We start from the raw sequence: 20,140 nt of genomic DNA, 5'->3' as shown, positions 1-20,140 counted from the left end.
CCAGACTCAGCAGTTTATCTGCTGTTCCACCAGCTTCCTCCAAAGAGTTTCTGTGCAATGCTGATTGCCCAGTTAGGGCTGATCTTTGATATAGCTATAACCAAATTGAAACTTAGATTCTGCATTAACTAAACTTCTGCAAAACTGAAGCTTAGGGGGTAGCTAGGTGGAGCAGTGGATAAAGCATTAAATACCCTGGATTCAGGAGGACCTGAGTTCAAATCTGGCCTCAGACACTTGACACTTACTAGCTGTCTGACCCTGGGCAAGTCACTTAACTCTCATTGCCCCCCCACCCAAAAAACAAAAACAAAAAAAACCCACAAAACTGAAGCTTGTTGAAATTGAAATGAACATGAATTTAACAGAATTTACAGGTTCACATTTAATGGCTTTGCTTCTAAAGGGTGACATTGATAAGTCCTTATTTTAAGTATGTTGAATTTGATGTTTCATTTTTTAAAGGTTATATTCCCTTTTATTAATTTGGGGAGTAGAGTTCTCTTAATATGTATTTTGGGGGTGGGCAGCTAGGTGGTACAGTGGATAAAGCACCAGCCCTGGATTCAGGAAGACCTGAGTTCAAATCCAGCCTGAGACGCTTGACACTTAACTAGCTGTGTGACCCTGCGCAAGACACTTAACCCTTATTGCGCTGTAAATAAATACACACACACACACATATAGTATCAACTATCTTTTCATAAAAATATAATTACACAAGATAGCTTAGCAAATTTCAACAAAAATGAAAAAGAATTCTCATAAAATTGTTAGTGTTTGCATGGTTTTTTGGTATGACTGATTCATAGTAGATGAGTTCAGTGATGATAAATGTAAGATGGTATAAGATTGTCCATGTCACTCCTAGGCTGCTTTTTACTGTGCACAAATAATTTAAAAGAGGGAAAGAAGACTATTAAGGAGAAAATCCATTGCATTTTTTCCTATAAGGTACCTGACAAGTCTTAGTGCAGTTTGAAACATTAATAGCTTAATTGTTTAAAACAGCCCTAAGTGGGGCAGCTAGGTGGTGCAGTGAATAAGACACCGGCCCTGGATTTAGGAGGACCTGAGTTCAAATCCAGCCTCAGACGCTTGACACTTACTAGCTGTGTGACCCTGGGAAAGTTACTTAACCCTCATTGCCCTGCACAAAAAAAGCAAAAAACAAAACAAAAAAACAGTCCTAAGACTTTGTATAACTAAACTGAGGCAAGTAGCTTCATCTTAAACATTTATACAATAGAACTGTTTTTGAAACATTCTTAAACTAAATGATGGTACAATAATCATTTATATTGTATAAGTTGTGAAACATGAAAAGATTTGACAAAACATAAGAAGGCTTCCCCCATTTATTAAGAATTAATTTTCAGGGGCAGCTAGGTAGCTCAGTGGATAAAGCACCGGCCCTGGATTCTGGAGGACCCAAGTTCAAAGCCAGCCTCAGACACTTAACACTTAGTAGCTGTGTGACTCTGGGCAAGTCACTTAACCCCCATTGCCTCTCAAAAAAAAAAAAGAATTAATTTTCTAACAGGATTAGGTGCTTTTTATGTCAATTTTTCCTTTGTACAGTTAGCTTAAGCAAAGGCTGAGATTCTGGCTAAATTAAATATTTGTGTTAGTCAAATATTGTTTTATATTAATTTTATCTTTCATATTGTCTTTCTATTAATTAAAGGACAAAAGAAACTTCCTTCGAGATCCTCCAGTAGGTGTTCAGTTTAATTTTGACTTTGATCAAATGTATCCTGTTGCTATGGTAATGCTTCAAGAAGATGAACTGCTGAACAGAATGAGATTTGACCTTGTTCCTAAACAGTAAGCAGCATATGTACTTACTTAAACATCATAACTTGTCTGTTTTTTAAATTATACTCGAATGACTCTTATTATTTAATACTGCCTTGAATTGCCAAATGAGCACTTATGTATTCATTTGAATGTGACAATCCGAATTTTTGTGCTACGGTGACCTTTAGGGATTACCTAGTTCAAGGTCTTCATTTTATAAATAAGAAAACAGAGACCTATGGAGATAGTTTGGAATTCTGTCACTACTTAATGGCAGAAGTGAGACTGTTTCCCCTTTTTTATCAGGTATTCAAGCAAACCACTCCTAGTTTCTCATTGCTTTGCAGTGCATTGTAATTGGTACCTAATAGTGTTTATTGAATTGAATTATAAAATGTGCCTCATACATGGTGGTTATCAAGTTTTTCGAGTTTATTCCCCGGAGATGTTCTTGTTTGCTAGTATCCCTCTTAAAATATGGTGCCCAGAACTGAAGGAAATATTCTAGAAGTCGTCTGGGAAACACAGAGTATGGCAGAAGTCATTACCTCTCAGTGACTGGAAACTCCATGCAGGCAGGGACCACATCTAAATTGTCCATAGAAGGCACTGTGCTAGGTATAGGAGATACAAAGATAAGCTTTAAAAGAAGTTTAGATTCTAATGGGAAGGAATACAACAAAGTATATAAAGAGTGGTTTCAGAAGGAAAGGAGTGGGGGCAGCTAGGTGGCACAGTGGATGAAGCACCAGCCCTGATTCAAGAGGACCTGAGTTCAAATGTGACCTCAGACACTTGACACTTACCAACTGTGTGACCCTGGGCAAGTCACTTAACCCTCATTGCCTGCCCCACCCCCCAAAAAAGGAAAGGAACATATCAGCTGTGTTGATCAGGAAGAGCTTTGTTTTGAAATAGCCCCAGAATGTTTTGAAAGGAGCTGGAGTTGAGGAATGAGGAGTATATTCCACGTTGGGGGAGGGGGGGCACAGGTGCAAAGGCGTGTTTGAATATTTTTTATTTTTAACATTTTAATATTTTATTTTCCCACAATTACATATGAAAACAATTTTAACCTTGGGGTATTTTTTTTACAATTTTGAATTCCAAATGCTCCCCTGCCCCCTCATTGAGAAGGCAGGCAATTTGATAAAAGTTATACACATGGGGCAGGGCTTCTTAAATTTTTTCCACTCACAACCTCTTTTTGCCCAAGAAATTTTTATGTAACCCCAGGTATATAGGCATATATAATAGGTATACATAACCTTTTACTGTTGCCAAATTTTTCATAACCCCTACATTTGATTACCATACCCCATAAGGGATTGGTTGTGACCCACAGTTTAAGAAGCTGGGGCCTGAGGAACATCACATTGCCCAGTTTGGCTAGAACTGACATTATGTGAAAGGGAGTAACAAAAAATGAGGCTAGGAAGGCAAATGGGAGCTAGATTGTGAAGGGTTTCATTTTTGGCCCAGTGTTTATCACACTTCTTCAGCCATAATTATCAAATAATTGTGGAATAAACATTTATGAGTTACACAGACATTGTATTTCTACTAATGCAATATAAAATTGCATTCACAGTTAATATTTTGCCTCTTGTCACAGATGTATAGCATGTACTATGAAACTTTTAAGATCAATTATAAACTGTTCTGTTTGGCATTTAAAGCCCTTCACCATCTAGCTCCAACTTAACCTTTCCAGGTTTATGACTCTCATTCATGCACTCTTTAGTCCAGCCAATCTAACCTTCACACATGACATTTCCTCTGCTGTCTCTGTGCCTTTGCACAAAATCCCCTATCCCCAAGCACTTCCACCTCACATACTTACCTTGATGTGTAGATGTCTTCCCTGAAAAAAAGAAAAATTCTTGTGGGTAGACATCATTTAACTTTTTATCAGTCAGACATCATATGCCTACCATATGCCAGGCACTGTGCTAAGTGCTGGGGATACATATACAAGGCAAAAAAATAATTCATTTTCATGGGGAACTTACATTAAAATGAGGGATTCAGTAAGTACCTATAGTAAGCATAAACGGAATACATAGAAAAAGTAGACAAATACAGTTTGGGCAAGAAGAGGATGGTGTTGAACTTCATCTTGAAGAAAGTGAGGTGAGGACAGAGCCCATTCCAGGTATGGGGAACAGCAAGTGCAAAGATTCAGAGATAGAAGATGGGGTGTGTAACATAAGTGACAGTGAGGATGCCAGTTTGATTACATTGCAGAGTGCAGGAGGAGAATAGTGTCCAGTGAATCTGGAAAGAAGCAGTAGGGAGCCATTGGAGTTTACTGGATAGAGCAGTGACATGGTCAGATCTGCACTGAAGGGGAATTACTGTGGTAGTAGTTTGTTGGATGGACTGAGTCAGGAAGCCCAATTAGACTGTTGGAATAGTCTAGGGTGGAGGTAATGAAGGGCTGAACTAATATGGTCACTATATGAGAAGAGGTAAGGGATCAGATGTGAAAGATATTGTGGAGACAGAAACAGCAAAATTTGGCTACTGCTTTGGATATGTTAGATGGGGATGTGCGGAGTCCAGGATTAATACGGAGGTTATGAAGCTGAGAGACTGGATGGATTTTGGTGCTTTAGACAAAAATAGTGAAGTTTGGAGCAGGGAAAGGTATGGAGGAAAAGATAATGAGTTAAATTCAAGATGTCTCTGGGATATCCTGTTTGAAATGTCCGTAGACAATTAATATTGGGGTACTGAAACTCAGGAACACGACTAAGGCAGAATGTATCCATTTGTGAGTTGTCTGCATAGAGATGATAGTTAAACTCTTGGAAACTGATGAGGTAACCTAGAGAAAGCCTAGTACAGAACCTTGCTGAACACCCACACTTACAGTGTCTGACTTGAATGATAAGCCAGCAAAGGAGATGGAGAAGGAACCATCAGTTGGGTAAGATAAGAAACAGGAAAAAGAATATTGTCATGAAATTCAGGGAAGAGAGTATCCTGGAGGATCAAGGTGGTCAGCAGTATCAAATACAGCAGATACATTGAGAAGGATGGGGATTGAGAAAAGAACATTTGATCGGGCAATTAAGAGAGATCATGGGTAACTTTAAAGATAGCAGTTGAGTGATGAAGTAGAAAGAAGTCAGAATAGCTGCAAGAAATGAAGATAGCTTTTTCTAGTAGTTTGGCTGAGATACAGGACGATAACAAGGATTACAGAATCTATTAAAGGTTTTGTTAAGGGTGGGGGAGAGTTGTGCATGTTTGAAGGAAGTAGGTAAGGAATTAGTAGATAGGGAAGAGTTGAAGTTTAGGGAGAGGGGAGATGATTGAAGTTGTAGTCTTCAGAAAATATGTGAGGGAATGGGAAAAGTACAGGAGGAGAAGTTGTCCTTGCTAAGGAGTAGGGCTTACTTAATTGTCAGAGACCTGGGGGGGAGGGAGGGAGGAGAGTAGGTGATGCTGTCTGGTTTTTGAAATGAGAACAGGAGAAAAGGGAATTCTTATTGAATAGCCTTTGAATAGCCTTGGTACTTTCCAAAAAGTAAGAAGTGATATCCTCAGCTAAGGAACACTGTGGAGGAAGAGACATGAGATGCTTGAGGAGAAAAGAGGTTTAGGGTACCAAAGGCCCAGTTGAAGCTGGCTAAGAGGAATTTCTAATGTACTCAGCACTGTACAGTTAGTTGTAGGATTTCCTTCAGCTCTGTTTAGATAACTCAGGAGTAGAGGTAGAAAAGACATGATAGTAATCTAGGGTAGAGATTTGGCAAGAGGATGGGGGATTTTAGAGCAGAGGTCAGTGTAGAGTTGAAATGGCCAACTTCAGGGTCAAGTGAAGAGAGAAGTCAGAGTAGAACTACTACCCTGAGAAAGCACTGAAGCATGAAGGGGTTGTCCTCATTGAAGACCAAGAATAGGTTTAGGAGAGGGGAGGCCTAGGAGAGATGTGATGCTGGGTGATTATAGCCAGGTGTGTGTGTCATAGTTGCTCATTAAGAAAGCGGAGCACTTGTGGGTAATGGAAAGATGGACTGCATGAGCATCTCGTTGTATGGCTGAGGTGGAGTCAAGGAGCAGGTTATAGGATTTAAGAAAACTGAGGAAGTGGAAGGGAAAATCAGTATGAATGTTGAAGTGCCCTGGTAAAAGGTCACAAGTTGGAGAGGAGAGGAAGACAGTGAGCCAGATAGTCCCAGAGAAAAGAGGGGAAATTACCTACGAGCCAATATACCATAGTCATGCTGTGGCTTCAAAAGAACTTTATAGTGGAAAAGAGAAAGTCTGAAAGTGGCAGTGGGAATAAAAAGGAATACCATTGTGTCCTGAGCTGTGAAAGGTTTAGCCAGGACTAATGAGGATGAATGGGGGGTGTGGTGTCCTCCGAGGAAAGCCAGGTTCAGTGAGGGCTAATATCTGGAAGGAGGATGAGAAAAAGAGACCTCACCCTTGCCAGTGGGTCTTGATGTTTGACTGGGCATAGGTCCAGCTTTGACCCTCAGCCTGTTGCTTGAGGCACCTGATACAGAGTAGGAAGTTAAATGCTTGTTTGTTGATTTATTTGAGATTGTTTTTCTAGTTTCAAAAATTGGACTTGGAAACAAACTTATTGTATAAGTTGGAGAATAACTGCATTTTGTAATGTAATGATATCTACAAGTAGGTAATTACATTGCTTTCAAGGTGAGCAGATTGTCCTATTGTGTTAATTTTCACAATAATTTTTTTAAGAGGAAATGAGTAAATGATCACTAAACTCATTTTATAGATAGGAAATGATGTTTTGTTTTTAAGGCTAAAGTTGATTTCTCAAGATCTCAAAAACAATGACAGAATCGGGACAATATCCCCTTTATTCCTATCTCATCATCCCTTTGTAAACTATGGTCCTTTGGCAGTAGGGATTCAGTGCTGAATGTTTCTGTGCAAACTTGATGTAAATAAAAAAATATCCAATACACATTGAATTCCTGGAATGTTCAACTTACTATAGTGGAACTATGTGAATTACAAGTGGATAGATAGATAGATAGATAGATAGATAGATAGATAGATAGATAGATAGATAGATAGATAGATAGATAGATACACACACCTGAATTTATTGAATTATTGAATTCTGGTATCTTCATGCAATTCAGTAAACACCTGCTGTGTCCCAGGCACAGTGTTAAGCACTGGATACAAATAACAAAGACAGCCCTGCCCTCAAGGAGCTTACAGTTTTCGTGGTACAAGGACTTAAAAGGTGGAGCTCAGATTATTATTAAGATCTCATAACCTTTTCTTTTTCTTTCTTTTTTTGTGGGGCACTGAGGGTTAAGTGACTTGCCCAGGGTCACACAGCTAGTACTTGTCAAGTGCCTGAGGCTGGATTTGAACTGAGATCCTCCTGAATCCAGGGCTGGTGCTTTATCTACTGCACCACCTAGCTGCCCCTCTCCTATATTTTCTTTTCTTTTTCTCTTTTTTCTCTTTTTCTTTATTTTTTGTGAGGCTGTGAGGGTTAAGTGACTTGCCCAGGGTCACACAGCTAGTACTTGTCAAGTGCCTGAGGCTGGATTTGAATTGAGGGCTGGTGCTTTATCCACTGCACCACCTAGCTGCCCCTCCCCTATGTTTTCTAAGATAATGTCCAGCTGTAATTTGGGAGTGGTTCTGGTGCTAACATTAAGAGATTGCTTTTTATTTGCTGACACTGTTCATCTTTTGCTATTTGTTACTTTTTTTAATTCCAAAAAATGAAAAGGATGTCTTTTCATATTTGTCTTCAGTGTAAAAGAAGAAGTGTTCTGGAGGAATTATTTTTATCGTGTCTCCCTGATTAAACAGTCTGCACAGCTGACTGCACTGGCAGCCCAGCAGCAAGCCGTGGGAAAGGAAGAGAAGAACAGTGGCAGAGAAGGCGATTCACAGCTGACAGGTAAAAAAAGAGCACTTCCCTCTGTAAAAATAATTTTTTATATTTTCTTACACAAGTCTTTGAGACTTCTAACCTGTTAGCTTGATATAGATCAGATGTTAAGTTGGGTGTTTTTTTTTTAAGTTGGGTGTTTTTAAAAGTTTTCTAGAAGCAATTTTTATTTCTAGGATTTTTTTTCTTTAGTTTCCCAGTTTCTTCACTTCTAGGTCATAGCTGCTCCATTATTTCCCCAGTCCTCCTTTCCTTTTCCTACATTTTTCTTCCTGTTCTCTCACCATTTGCTTTATGTTAATTCTTCCCCTTTTTGAATACCTTCTCTCCTCCACAATGACTATCTCCTTTTCTTTATACCTAACTTCCACAGCAAATTTTTTTTTCAAGTTTGCTATGGATATTGCCAAATATAGATAGATGTCTATTCTTTAACACAAATTTAGTTTTGATTCAATTTCAATTTTATTTGTTCTAGGTACGATGAAATTAAACAATGTAATCTTTCATATTATGACACTACTCAGTTATTGTTCAGAACAGTGACCTCATGAACAAGTGAGATGTGTGTGTGTATGTACTTATTGTGTGATGGATATTTTATTTATACTACAGTCATACCTTTTTAAGTTGCATATTAGCTTTTGAAGTTTATGTTTTACTATGGACATTGAATTGATTATTTTCTTGGGGATCTCATCAGATGCCATGGAATCTGTTATCATTTCTATGTAGATGGTGCCCAGATCTCTAGACCCAACCCCTCATCTTTCTCCTGAACCAGCATTTCATGTTTTCATCTGCTTTTTGGACATCTTGAAATGGATGTCCAATGGGTGTCTCAAGCACAAGAGTTTGTCTTTCCCCCTGAACCTCACCTCAGTCCTTCCATTGATCCAATCCTTTGCCATATTGTATGTTACTTTCTTGGGCAGCTAGGTGGCTCAGTGGGTAAATCACCAGCTCTGGATTCAGGAGGACCTGAGTTCAAATCTGGCCTCAGACACATGACGCTTGCTAGCTGTGTGACCCTGAGCAAGTCACTTAACCCTCATTGCCTGAAAAATGAATGAATGAATAGATGGACAGACAGACAGACAGACAGACAGACAGACAGACAGACAGACAGACAGACAGACAGATAGATAGATAGATAGATAGATAGATAGATAGATAGATAGATAGATAGATGAATAAATATGATGCTTTCTCTCTTCACACAGCCACCACCCTCACTCCCTCTCTCCCCAGGAATATTGCAGTAGCCTTTTAATTGGTCCAAACCAGTCCACACTCCTTCATTACCCCTTCAGAAACTCCAGTGACTCCCTGTTAGCTTCAGGATCAAAAATAAACTCCCGTTTGGTATTTAAAACTCTTCATAACCTGCTCATTTTCTCCCTTTCCATTCATCTTAATCGACTCCTCCTTATGCATACTGTAATCTAGCAAATCTGGCTTTTTTTTATCTTGCTTACTGCACTTCCATCTTCTTTCTCTCTGCCTTTGTGCCACCTATCCCACATACCTGAAGCACTGTCCTGCCTCACATCTGACTCTTAGCTTCCCTGGTGTACTTCTAAGGCTCAGCTCATATCCCACCTTCTGCAGGAGGTTGTTCCCGGCCCTTCCAGCTGCTAGTACCTTCTTTCTCATGCTATCTTCTTTTTATTCTTTCTATATCTTATATGTACCTAGTTAATTATGGACTCTCTCCCCCATTGGAACCGGAACTCTTTGAGAATGGGGACGTTGTTTTTGTCTTTCTTCGTTGTGGATTTGACTTGACTTTGGACATAAAGAACAGTAGGATTGAACAGCCTTAAAAATCTTTATAACTATATTTTGAGAAATAAAATAATAGCTTATATTTATCTAGAGGGAAAAGAGTTCATCTGAAACCTAGCCTTATTAAGTAGCAATTCATTCTTTGAGTGGCAGATAAATGTAATAATAGAAAATTACACTAATAATGTAAAGTTACAGAATTTTATGATGCAGCAATCCATTTGTGGAAATTATAGTTAGAATTACTTAAAATTAATCCAGCAATTATTGTCTTTTTTTATTCTCACTTCATAGAAGCAGTACGACCTAAAACACCACCTGTTGCAATTAAACCTCAACTTAAACCTCAAGAGGTAATGTGATTTTTATATTGTACTTAGGAGTTGAAGTATGGAATTGAAATAAACTTGTCTACTTAACTCAAATACTGTTTAAAAGTAGTTATGATGTTGGGTCATATATCTCTGTTAAAAGTGGAGGAATTTAGTGCTTGAGTAATCAGAGACATTGCAGTTGAGGCAAAGGACAGTTTACTGCTATTGCTAATTCTAGATTTAATGTGTGTGTGTGTGTGTGTGTGTGTAAATGTTTAGTGTTCAAAGGGTGAGAATGATAAGGTTTGTGCTAGGAAAAAAGAATATGAGCATTTTCCTTTGCAACAAATGGTGAAAAAAATAGAATAAATATATCGCTAACTGACTAAATAAAATCATAGAATGTTTACAGTTAATTTCAGAAAAATTTATAAAAACTCAATTGAATTTCAGGATGAGGAAGAGATATCAACTAGCCCTGGTGTATCTGAATTTGTTAGTGATGCCTTTGATGCTTGTAACTTTAATCAGGAAGATCTGAGAAAGGAAATGGAACAGTTAGTACTTGACAAAAAGGAAGAGGAAATAACTGTATTAGAAGGTAAGAAGAATTAGTTTTTTAAAATGAGTTGTATAACCATTTGAAAGATTAAAAAATAACATTAATGCCTGATTTTGCATCATGAGCTATAAGGTGGATTGTAAAAAGGTAGGTAGATACAGCATTTATCAAGTTCTTAGTATGTGCCAGACACTACACTAAGTGCTGGGAGTATGAATAGAAGCAAAAAGAAAGACAGTGTGTACCGTCCAGGAGCTTACATCTTACTGAAAGAAGCAATCCGGAGGGGCAGCTAGGTGGCGCAGTGGATAAAGCACTAGCCCTGGATTCAGGAGGACCTGAGTTCAAATCTGGTCTCAGACACTTGACACTTACTAGCTGTGTGACCTCGGGCAAGTCACTTAACCCCCATTGCCCCGCAAAAAAAACCCCAAACAAACATAAAGACACATGTTGGAAAATGCTCTCCACATCCAGAAAAAGAACTATGGAATCTGAATGCAGATTGAAGCATACTGTTTTCATTGTATTTGTTTGAGTTTTTCCTCTTGTTCTGTTCTTTCAAATGTGACTAGTGTAGAAACGTTCAACATGATTGCACATGTATAACCTAAAAAAAAAAACTATACACAAAGCTTATTGGTGCCTTTTAACCTAGCCATGGAATATAGGTAAAGCATTGAGTCAGGAAATGGCAAAGTTCTCTTTACCTCAAAAAGTACAGAAGAGAAGAGAGAGGCTTATTTGTTGCCACACCAGGAGGAGGTGGTGTTCGAAAAAACGGATGTCCCTCCTCACCTCAACCCCTTATGGTATCCCTGCCTCTTTGTGAGGCCTGGCCTCCCAATCCCACAAAAATATTACTTTGTTTGTATTTTGTGTATCTGTTGCATTTGCTCACATGTGCTACTGTTGGGTTTTTTTTTTTCCAGGAGGGCACAGATAGTTTTGTTTTTGTCTTTGTGTTCATGGTGCCTGGCACATAGTTGGTGCCCAATAAGCATTGATTGTGGGGAGGCAGCTAGGTGGCACAGTGGATAGAGCACTGATCCTGGATTCAGGAGGACCTGAGTTCAAATTTGGCCTCAGACTTTTGGCACTTACTAGCTGTGTGACCCTGAGCAAGTCACTTAACCCCCATTGCTGTGGAATAAATAAATAAATACATAGATTTCTATTTAGGGAGCTAAATAATTGTTTTTAAAAGCACAGTTTGGTTGACATTTGAGATCTAAATTCCATTCTCTTAAAACAATAATTTGTAAAAGAGTTGCATTTTTTCTCCAAAAAAGTTTGTTCCACAAATTTTTCTATTTTTCATACTTAAGGAAAATATAGTGATTAATAATAAAATATTGAGGCATATGAAAAGAACATAAAAATTCATATCTCCTACCACTGAAATACAGCATATTTTACCATTGTCAGTATTGATCTTAGAGAATCCAAACCCTTTCATCTCACTTACAGGGTTTCAGGAAGTTAATTGTTTTGAAGCATGAGTCCTATTTAATTAACCTCCGTTATTTTTTATATCCGCTTTTAAAAAAAACTAAACTAAATTAGCCAAGCGCAGTGTAAAAAGTCTGTTTATGAATTTAGCATGCCCCAGCATGTGCACTCCTCCCCGCACACATTTTGATTCTGTATTTTGATATGTTATAACCTTAAATGTGGTTATAAGTTTTTATATTTTTTTCCTCTCTGCATACATATTTCCTTAGTGTTTCTCCTCTGTGGTTTCACCTGTGTCTTCTATGTGGATATTTGTTATAAGGGATTTATTTGGTTTTGTTTTCATTTGGAAGCTGGGTTGACTAAGAGAGGGAGCTAGGGATGGGATAGCCCAAAAAAGTGTAATAAAAGCATTTTTTTTTTTAATGCTCGGAAAGCTAGAAAGACTCAAGCAGGACAACTTTGGAAGTTATGCAGGGGCAGCTAGGTGGCTCAGTGGATAGAGCACCAGCCCTAGAGTTAGGAGTGCCTGAGTTCAAATCTGGCCTCGGAGACTTAAGGCTTACTGGCTGTGTGACCCTGGGCAGTCACTTAACCCCAGTTGCCTCACTTAAAAAAAAAAAAAAGGTTATGCATTGAATTTATTCTTTAAAAGGAAAACAAGCTGCACATAAGAGATTTGCAGTTTAATGTGCAATCTTTTTTTTACTATTTATATAAAAATACTTGTTTTATTTAGTGTTAGGCTCACAAAAACATTTTAATAATAAAATTAATCTGTCCTGACACATATCCATAGTAATGAAGTGGGAAAGTATAATAGATGTCTCCTGAGAACAATTTGGGTTTGTTTTTTTTTAATGGTCATAGATATAAAGCTGAGCATGAATAATTACTGGTTGATTCAGCGTTATTTCCAATAGGATATTATTTTTCTTTTAATTCTGAGTTTGTCAATATACAAATTTCATCAACACACAAAGAACAAGAAAACGGATTCAATAAGAAATCTGTATATATAATTTAACCAGGTAATAATAAAATTGCTGTATTTGTTTCAATTTTACTTTTTGTTTTCTTCTATGCCTTTTAAAAATTATCTATTAATGTTCTGTGTGTGTGTGTGTGTGTGTGTGTGTGTGTGTGTGTGTGTGTGTTCATGAGGCAATTGGGGTTAAGTCATTTGCCCAGGGTCACACAGCTAGTAAGTGTTAAGTGTCTGAGGTCAAATTTGAACTCAGGTCCTCCTGCCTCCAGGGCTGGTGCTCTATCCACTGCGCCACCTAGCTGCCCCTATTAATGTTCTTTTGTAAAATATCTTTAAGTAGCTGCCTACCCTTAAAACAAATTTTTATACACACACACACACACACACACACACACACACACACACACACACACACACACACACAGAGTGTTAAGGGAAACAAATCAATTCATTGGTCACGTCTAAGGATGGTTGCCTCATTTTTCTACCTCTAGTCTAGCTCTTCTTTGTCAGTATATGGGGAGAGTGCTTCATTATCAGTCTTTGCTACTTTGGTCAGATCTCTGAGGTCTTTGACAAGTTTCCCTTCCAGACTTGTGTACTGTAATTAGGCATTACTCGGTAGATGGCACTTATTTTGTTTCCAGTTCTTTACTACCAAAAAAAAGGTGTGCATGTCCTCACATAATCACACTAACCATTTCTGGTTTTCTTTTTGTCGTCTTTACCAATATGATGAGTATGAAGTAGAAGTTTAGATTTGTTTTAATGTATTTTTCTTACTATTAGTGATATGAAACTTTTTTTAAAAATATGGCTATTGACTGCTTGTATTTCTTTATTTGAAAATTCTCTGTTTCTATGCTTTGATCTTAATTTTGTTTCTGACAGAAGAATCTGCAGATTGGGAAAAAGAACTACAGCAGGAACTTCAGGAATATGAAGTGGTGACAGAATCAGAGAAGCGGGATGAAAACTGGGATAAGGAAATTGAAGAAATGCTTCAAGAAGGAAATTAACTAATTTTTGGAATACAATATAATCTTTAAATGTTCCACACACTGACATGGAATTCTATTAGCAATCTGGACTCCCCCAAATATGGAGAAACAAGAGTATATAACAGCATATTCAAGATCAGTGTATATATAGGGAAACAACCAGCATTATTTCTTCGTCTAAAATTGAATGTAGTTTATTCCTAATAATCAATCACAAACGTATGTTTCACATAACAATGGCTTGTTTGAATATATAACTTTAGGAGTCCCATTTATAGGCTATATTGATGTAAATATAGCAGAAAATGAAGTAAGATTTTTGAATACATCCTCTGAGGTTGAAAGTGGGACGTCATTAATTTATTCTTTATGCAGAGTTTTATAAAATTTCTTCATATTTGTACTTTTATCACTGAAAGTTCTCTGTACATATGCATTAAAATACTTAATTCTCTTTAATTATTATCTCCTGAATGACCAAATCATGCCAAAGAACTTAGAGGAAACATTTCAGAATTACTGTATGGGAGTAGCTTCTTTTGGTAAGTACTTTCAGAAAACCTACCTAGAAGCCAAAAACTTTACTTCATGTTGATTTTTAATAGCTCAACCCTGGCATTGTTTGTAGTTTGTAATTAGAAAAACATTATTATAGTATGGGCTTCTTTTTTTTTAAATGAGGACAGGTTCACTTTTTTTTAACGACACATAATTTAAATGATTTTTTTTTAAAGTTAAAGTGCCACTATCATTTCAGATCTTGTGGACTTTCAAGCCTTTTTGTATTAATGATACTCAGATATTTAAATTTATGTTTATTTTTTCTTGTTTAAGCAGAGCTGACATGTATAAATACTTTAGCTTCATGCATATTAATTAAAGAGTTTTGTATGTATAAAATGTATTTGATAGATACATACTAGAATCTTAACCATTGCTAGCTGCATCCTGCTAAATAGAGCTAGTGCAGACATTTTTTAAAGGGACAGTTCTAATTTTCTGTAACAGACAACTGCCAGAACATTTGGTATGTTCTGAAGCCTTTATATTTCATTGCAGGCCTTTATTTCCTAAGATGAGGGTGGTGCTAATAGGTAACAGTTTTTTAATAAGAAGAGAAGTGCTCCATAGACAACTCAGGTCTGGCAGACATTTGTCCCTTAACACATCCGTATTTTCAAAGAAATTCTTAGTGTGTCATCCTGATGCCTCTGTGCTGATAAGCTGTAAATTACCAGTCAAGACCAAACCTAACCCCTCTGGGTCTAAATTTTCTAAAGGTATGCATGAATCACATGGAACAACTGATGCTGTTTTCAAGACCTTTTTAGTCTATGATGGGATTCCTTTGAAGGCACAAAGGTTCAGAGAAAGGGAATTTCCTGAAGACCTTTTATTGATGCGAGACTTTGGGGTGGTGATGGGTAGTAAATACAGAAGCAAAGAAAGGTAAGAAATGTCTGCCTATTGATAGAGCTGTTTGGTTTCCAATGTAGAAAACAAAGATACAGGGATTTGGGGGGTGAGGGGGTGGTGGTGGTAAAATGAGCCAGTGAGCTTGGATTGAAGAGAAAAAGAAAGAGACCTAAAATAGCAATAGAACCACCATGCCACAATTTTAATAAATATTTTATGTGTGATATGGTTGGTTATTGAATTCAAAAACATAACTTGGTTATGAATTGTCCTGTAAAAATCTTTATAAATATTAAAAATCAGAAATGAATTTAAAGAACAGTCTATCAGTGCATCTGTACCTCATTTTTCTAGCCTTGTCAGGAAATGAACATTTGTAGATAAGTAAATTTGCTGGACAACTGAAACTTTTAACATCTTTGTTAGAGCTGTTGTGGATATAGGGACTATTTGTTCATATCCCTGTCCCCAAATAGCTTCAGGCTTCACTGCTTTTCTTATTTGGTTTTTTGGTGGTCTCTTTCTCACTTGGAAAAGTCATATTGTTGCTTCTAGTCTTTATCAATAGCTTCTCTGCACCTTTGTCCATCAAGTATAATATAGAAAGAATTGTAGATTTCAAAAAGAAAGGAACAGATAATCAATTGTTAAATCAGTAAATTTTGTTTTTTGCACAATTCTAAGTCAATAGGTTTTAAGGGTAGCAGCATACTTATGGAAATAAGGGGTTAGCTATTTTTCAGCGGCATGAAACATTTTTCCCACTTTTTTTCTAGTTGCCTCCTGTGATTCAGATAGAGATTGTTTGAAATCTGAGTGCTAGCGTGACAACATTTGATGCAATACGAATACATATGACCAAGAAAAAATATTAACAAAGGCAGAAACTATTTAGTGTTCAGTAGTATAAAATGATTTAAGCTGGTTTTGGCAGGTATATTTAAATACTAAACTATTGACGGTAGCTGTTTGTATTATGGGTTACAAGTGCTCACAGCATGGAACAAATCTGTAGATAGGGCTGGTACTCTTGGCAAATTTGGACCTAAATGTCAAGTTTTCCCTCTTCATTCCAAAAATAGAAACCCTAAATTACGGTTTTTGAGATTTTTTTAAAGTCTCAATAACTTTAAGATGAAAATGAAGCATTTATCAAGCTATCTTGCAGTCACTATATTTTTATTCACTGGGGTTTTTCCTTATGCTCTTTGGAAATGAATATTTTGAGGATCACCAATTCTCAAATTTAAAGCATTGTTTTAAGGAATCTAAGCAGTTTGTAAAAAAAAAATTAGTTACAAGTTATCTATGACTTTCAAAATTGTTTACCTAATTAGTGTAGCCACTTTTAGTTATAAAATTGGCTTCAATTTTCTCTTATATTTTTAGATATGAGTATTGATATGGAATTTGTGGTGGGTCTTTGTTTTGGGGGGGTTGCTTTTGATAAGAGGAAACCTTAAAATATTAAGGAATGATACAGTATAACTGGGTATTACATTTTCATTTTGGCAGGGTTTGGGGGGGTTATTTTAAAAATTAATAAAGATTTAATTATTGCCAATAATTTTATTATGAGGAATAAGGTAAGTTACTTCATGAGTAGATAGTTTCACAGCCTGAATCAAGGGAAAGCCTAAAATGATAGATAATCCATAATTTGTTACTAAAGCTTGTAAGATCAAGATAAATGACAGCAGATAAAATATATCATTAATGGAAGCTTTTAAAGCATGTATTATATATACTTTAAAATCTGTCAATTTCTTATAAAACCATTATAAATCATTAATGATCTGACTCAGGGATTCATTCAAGTATTGCTATTTGTAATGTTTCTTTTAAAAAATTTACTCAGCATAGCGATCATTCAGTACATCCAGGTGACTTACCTAATTGCAAATTTTTGATGCACTTTATCCTGAATAAATCCTGATTTTAGTGGGAAGATGAGTTGTGTTTTCTTTGGTTTCTAAGTGCCCTTTTTCCAAACTAATGTCCTAAATATTTCAAAGTTATGAAATATGTAGATTCACAAAAATGGAAGATTCTGACTTGAGACAAAACAATTTAAATTGTAATCGTCAGTAAAATGAAGTATGTCATTAACGTGTAATTTATCAACAAGCCCTGATTATGTGTAAGACGCTGTGCTAGGTGCTGGGGATACCAGTACAAAGTATTAAACCATGCTGGTCTCAGTGAGTTACATCTTAACAATTTTCTCCATACAAAGGTGATATTATTGACCCATAATGAGTATATGAATATTCTGATGTTTGCAGGCTGTTTGCTTTTGAGTTTTCTTCCTCTCATTAGTGATTTTATTTTTTTGTTTTGTTTTTAAGTGAGGCAATTGGGGTTAAGTGACTTGCCCAGGGTCACACAGCTAGCAAGTATTAAGTGTCTAAGGCCAGATTTGAACCCAGGTACTCCTGACTCCAGGGCCGGTGCTCTATCCACTGCTCTACCTAGCTGCCCCCTCTCATTAGTGGTAATCATTTTATGCCTTCCCATACACACTTAGCTTGTGAACAGTGGCCACTCACTTGCAAGGTAGTTGTCTGTGACTTAGAGACCTAAGAAAAGCTAACTATAATGGTCCACTGAGAGATTAAACCTATGACCTGCAATTACTTGGTCATGTTTTAGTGGATTGAACTAACTAGACAATTTATTATTAACACTTGGTGTTTCCTTGGAAACTACTAAAGCATCTAAACTGGTCACACTGTCCCTTAGTCCCTAAACTGTTCTGCCCATCCTTTCCCTTATGCCCTATGGAATCCTCCATCCTTTTGTTAACAAGCTGCTGTTCTTACTAGATTTCTTCCTTTTACACCCCTTCCATCTTATAATCAAGAAAACCTGACTCTTAGGCAAAGTATATTAACTCCCCATCCACTACAGAATGCATCTTTTTTTCCACCTTCTCTCATCATGCTGAGACTGGAAGAATAATTGCATTCCCTGCTCCCCACTGTCATTTCCAGACCTCCTCCCTGTTGCTATCACTGCATCCTTTCTTTTGATATTCGGTCTTTCCAGATACTAAGTGGTGGTTACCTGCCAATTCCTAGGTGTTTCTCCCTCATTTCTCAAACTGGGGACGGTTACAGCAAGAACACCCCGTGGGCAGAGTACTTCCAATGCTTAGGGAGAAGCTGCACATCAGCACAAAGGGAGGTCCCAGACCTATACTGGGGCATTGAGATGAGATAGGTTCCAAAGTCCAAATACAAGAGTGGAGAGAAGCATATGGTAAACATAAATGAACAACTGTAAAGGACTGAACAGAGAGATAAACTCACATTCAAATATGAGATGATACATGTATCCCCTCTGGATCCTATCATCAGGGATCCAATTAGACAAGGCCTGGGTGTAGTCTCTTATGTCTGGATGGTCTTAAAAGAATGGAAAGAGGGGCAGCTAGGTGGCTCAGTGGATAGAGCACCAACCCTGGAGTCAGGAGTACAAATCCGACCTCAGACACTTAACACTTACTAGCTGTATGACCTTGGGCGAGTCACTTAACCCCAATTGCCTAAATAAAAAAAAAAAAAAGAATGGAAAGAAAAGAGAAGAATGCATTATAGGAGGTTAGGGAAGATTATGTTACATAGAGTGTATGCTTAAACAATGAGAGGGTGGGGGAGATTTGACTGATGCTTGAATCTAACATCTGGACTCATCAAAAGAAGTTACACATTCACACAATTGAATACAAAAACCTATTTCACTCAAAAGGAAAATGGGGGGGCAGCTAGGTAGCGTATGGATTCAGGAGGACCTGAGTTCAAATTTGGCCTCAGACACTTGACACTTACTAGTTGTATGACTCTGGGCAAGTCACTTAACCCTCATTGCCCCAGCAAAAAAACAAACAAAAAACAAAAGGAAAATGGGGGGGAGGGGGTTAAGGGAAACATGAATCCTAAGCAAAACAAACAAGGGTATACAAAAATAGAGCTCTTTTTGAGGTGGCAAAGGATGGTAATCTGAAGGAGTCCTCCCAAAATGGAGAATGGCTGAACTATATATGTGATAGAATATTATTGTGCTGAATTCTTATCAGCATAATAACTAACCACGATTTCAGAGGATAAATAATGAAACATGCTACCCACCTCTTGATAAAGAGATGAAGAGCGAAGAATGCTGAATCAGCTTTTTTTTTTTTGGACAGGGTCAATGTGGAGATTTGTTTTGATTCACTCTAGATGTTTATAATTGATTTTCTTGTTTTCTCAATTATGAGGGGGATGGGGAAAGAGTGAGAATATGGATCTTGACAGATTAAACAATATTTCTTTTAAAATACTATTTATCATCTCAGATGGCTCTCTGGAAGAGTCAGGAAGAGGGATACCAGGGGAAGCTGGTGATAGGAAAAAAAAACAAATGCTATCAATAAAACTTATTTTTAAAATCAAAGTTTTTAATATGTATAGCAGCTCTTTTTGTGGTGGCTAAGAATTGAAAATCAAAGGAATGCCCATCAGTTGGGGAATGGCTAAACAAGGTGGTATATGATGGTGATGGAATATTATTGTGCTATAAGAAATGGCAAGCAGGGGGGGTGGCTAGGTGGCGCAGTGGATAAAGCACTGGCCCTGGATTCAGGAGTACCTGAGTTCAAATCCGGCCTCAGACACTTGACACTTACTAGCTGTGTGACCCTGGGCAAGTCACTTAACCCCCATTGCCCCGCAAAAAAAAAAAAAAGAAATGGCAAGCAGGATAACTACAGAAAGGGCTAGAAAGACTTGTATGAACTGATGTATAGGGAAGTGAGAAGAACCAGGAGAATGTTGTGCACAGAGACAGCAATATTGTCCTATGAAGAATTGTGAATGACTTAACTATTCTCAGCAATACAGTGATCCAAGACAATCCCAAAGGAATATT

At 37.3% G+C, this 20,140-nt stretch overlaps 1 protein-coding gene across 1 annotated transcript in view; it reads left to right on the top strand.

The window, feature by feature from the left end:
* SYAP1 (synapse associated protein 1) overlaps positions 1-14,272 on the top strand; it is a 33,902-nt gene extending 19,630 nt beyond the window's left edge. Inside the window, exons 5-9 of the mRNA XM_043995165.1 lie at positions 1,688-1,827; positions 7,566-7,714; positions 9,788-9,846; positions 10,261-10,408; positions 13,704-14,272. Coding sequence (XP_043851100.1) covers positions 1,688-1,827; positions 7,566-7,714; positions 9,788-9,846; positions 10,261-10,408; positions 13,704-13,831 — 624 coding nt within the window. The 3' untranslated portion in view covers positions 13,832-14,272. The remainder of the gene's footprint in view (positions 1-1,687; positions 1,828-7,565; positions 7,715-9,787; positions 9,847-10,260; positions 10,409-13,703) is intronic.
* Positions 14,273-20,140: the final 5,868 nt, after the last annotated feature.

The sequence above is a fragment of the Dromiciops gliroides genome, chromosome 3 (assembly GCF_019393635.1).
Source record: "Dromiciops gliroides isolate mDroGli1 chromosome 3, mDroGli1.pri, whole genome shotgun sequence".
In the NCBI taxonomy this organism is placed as follows: Eukaryota; Metazoa; Chordata; class Mammalia; order Microbiotheria; family Microbiotheriidae; genus Dromiciops; species Dromiciops gliroides.
This window is presented reverse-complemented; position numbering and strand designations above follow the sequence as displayed.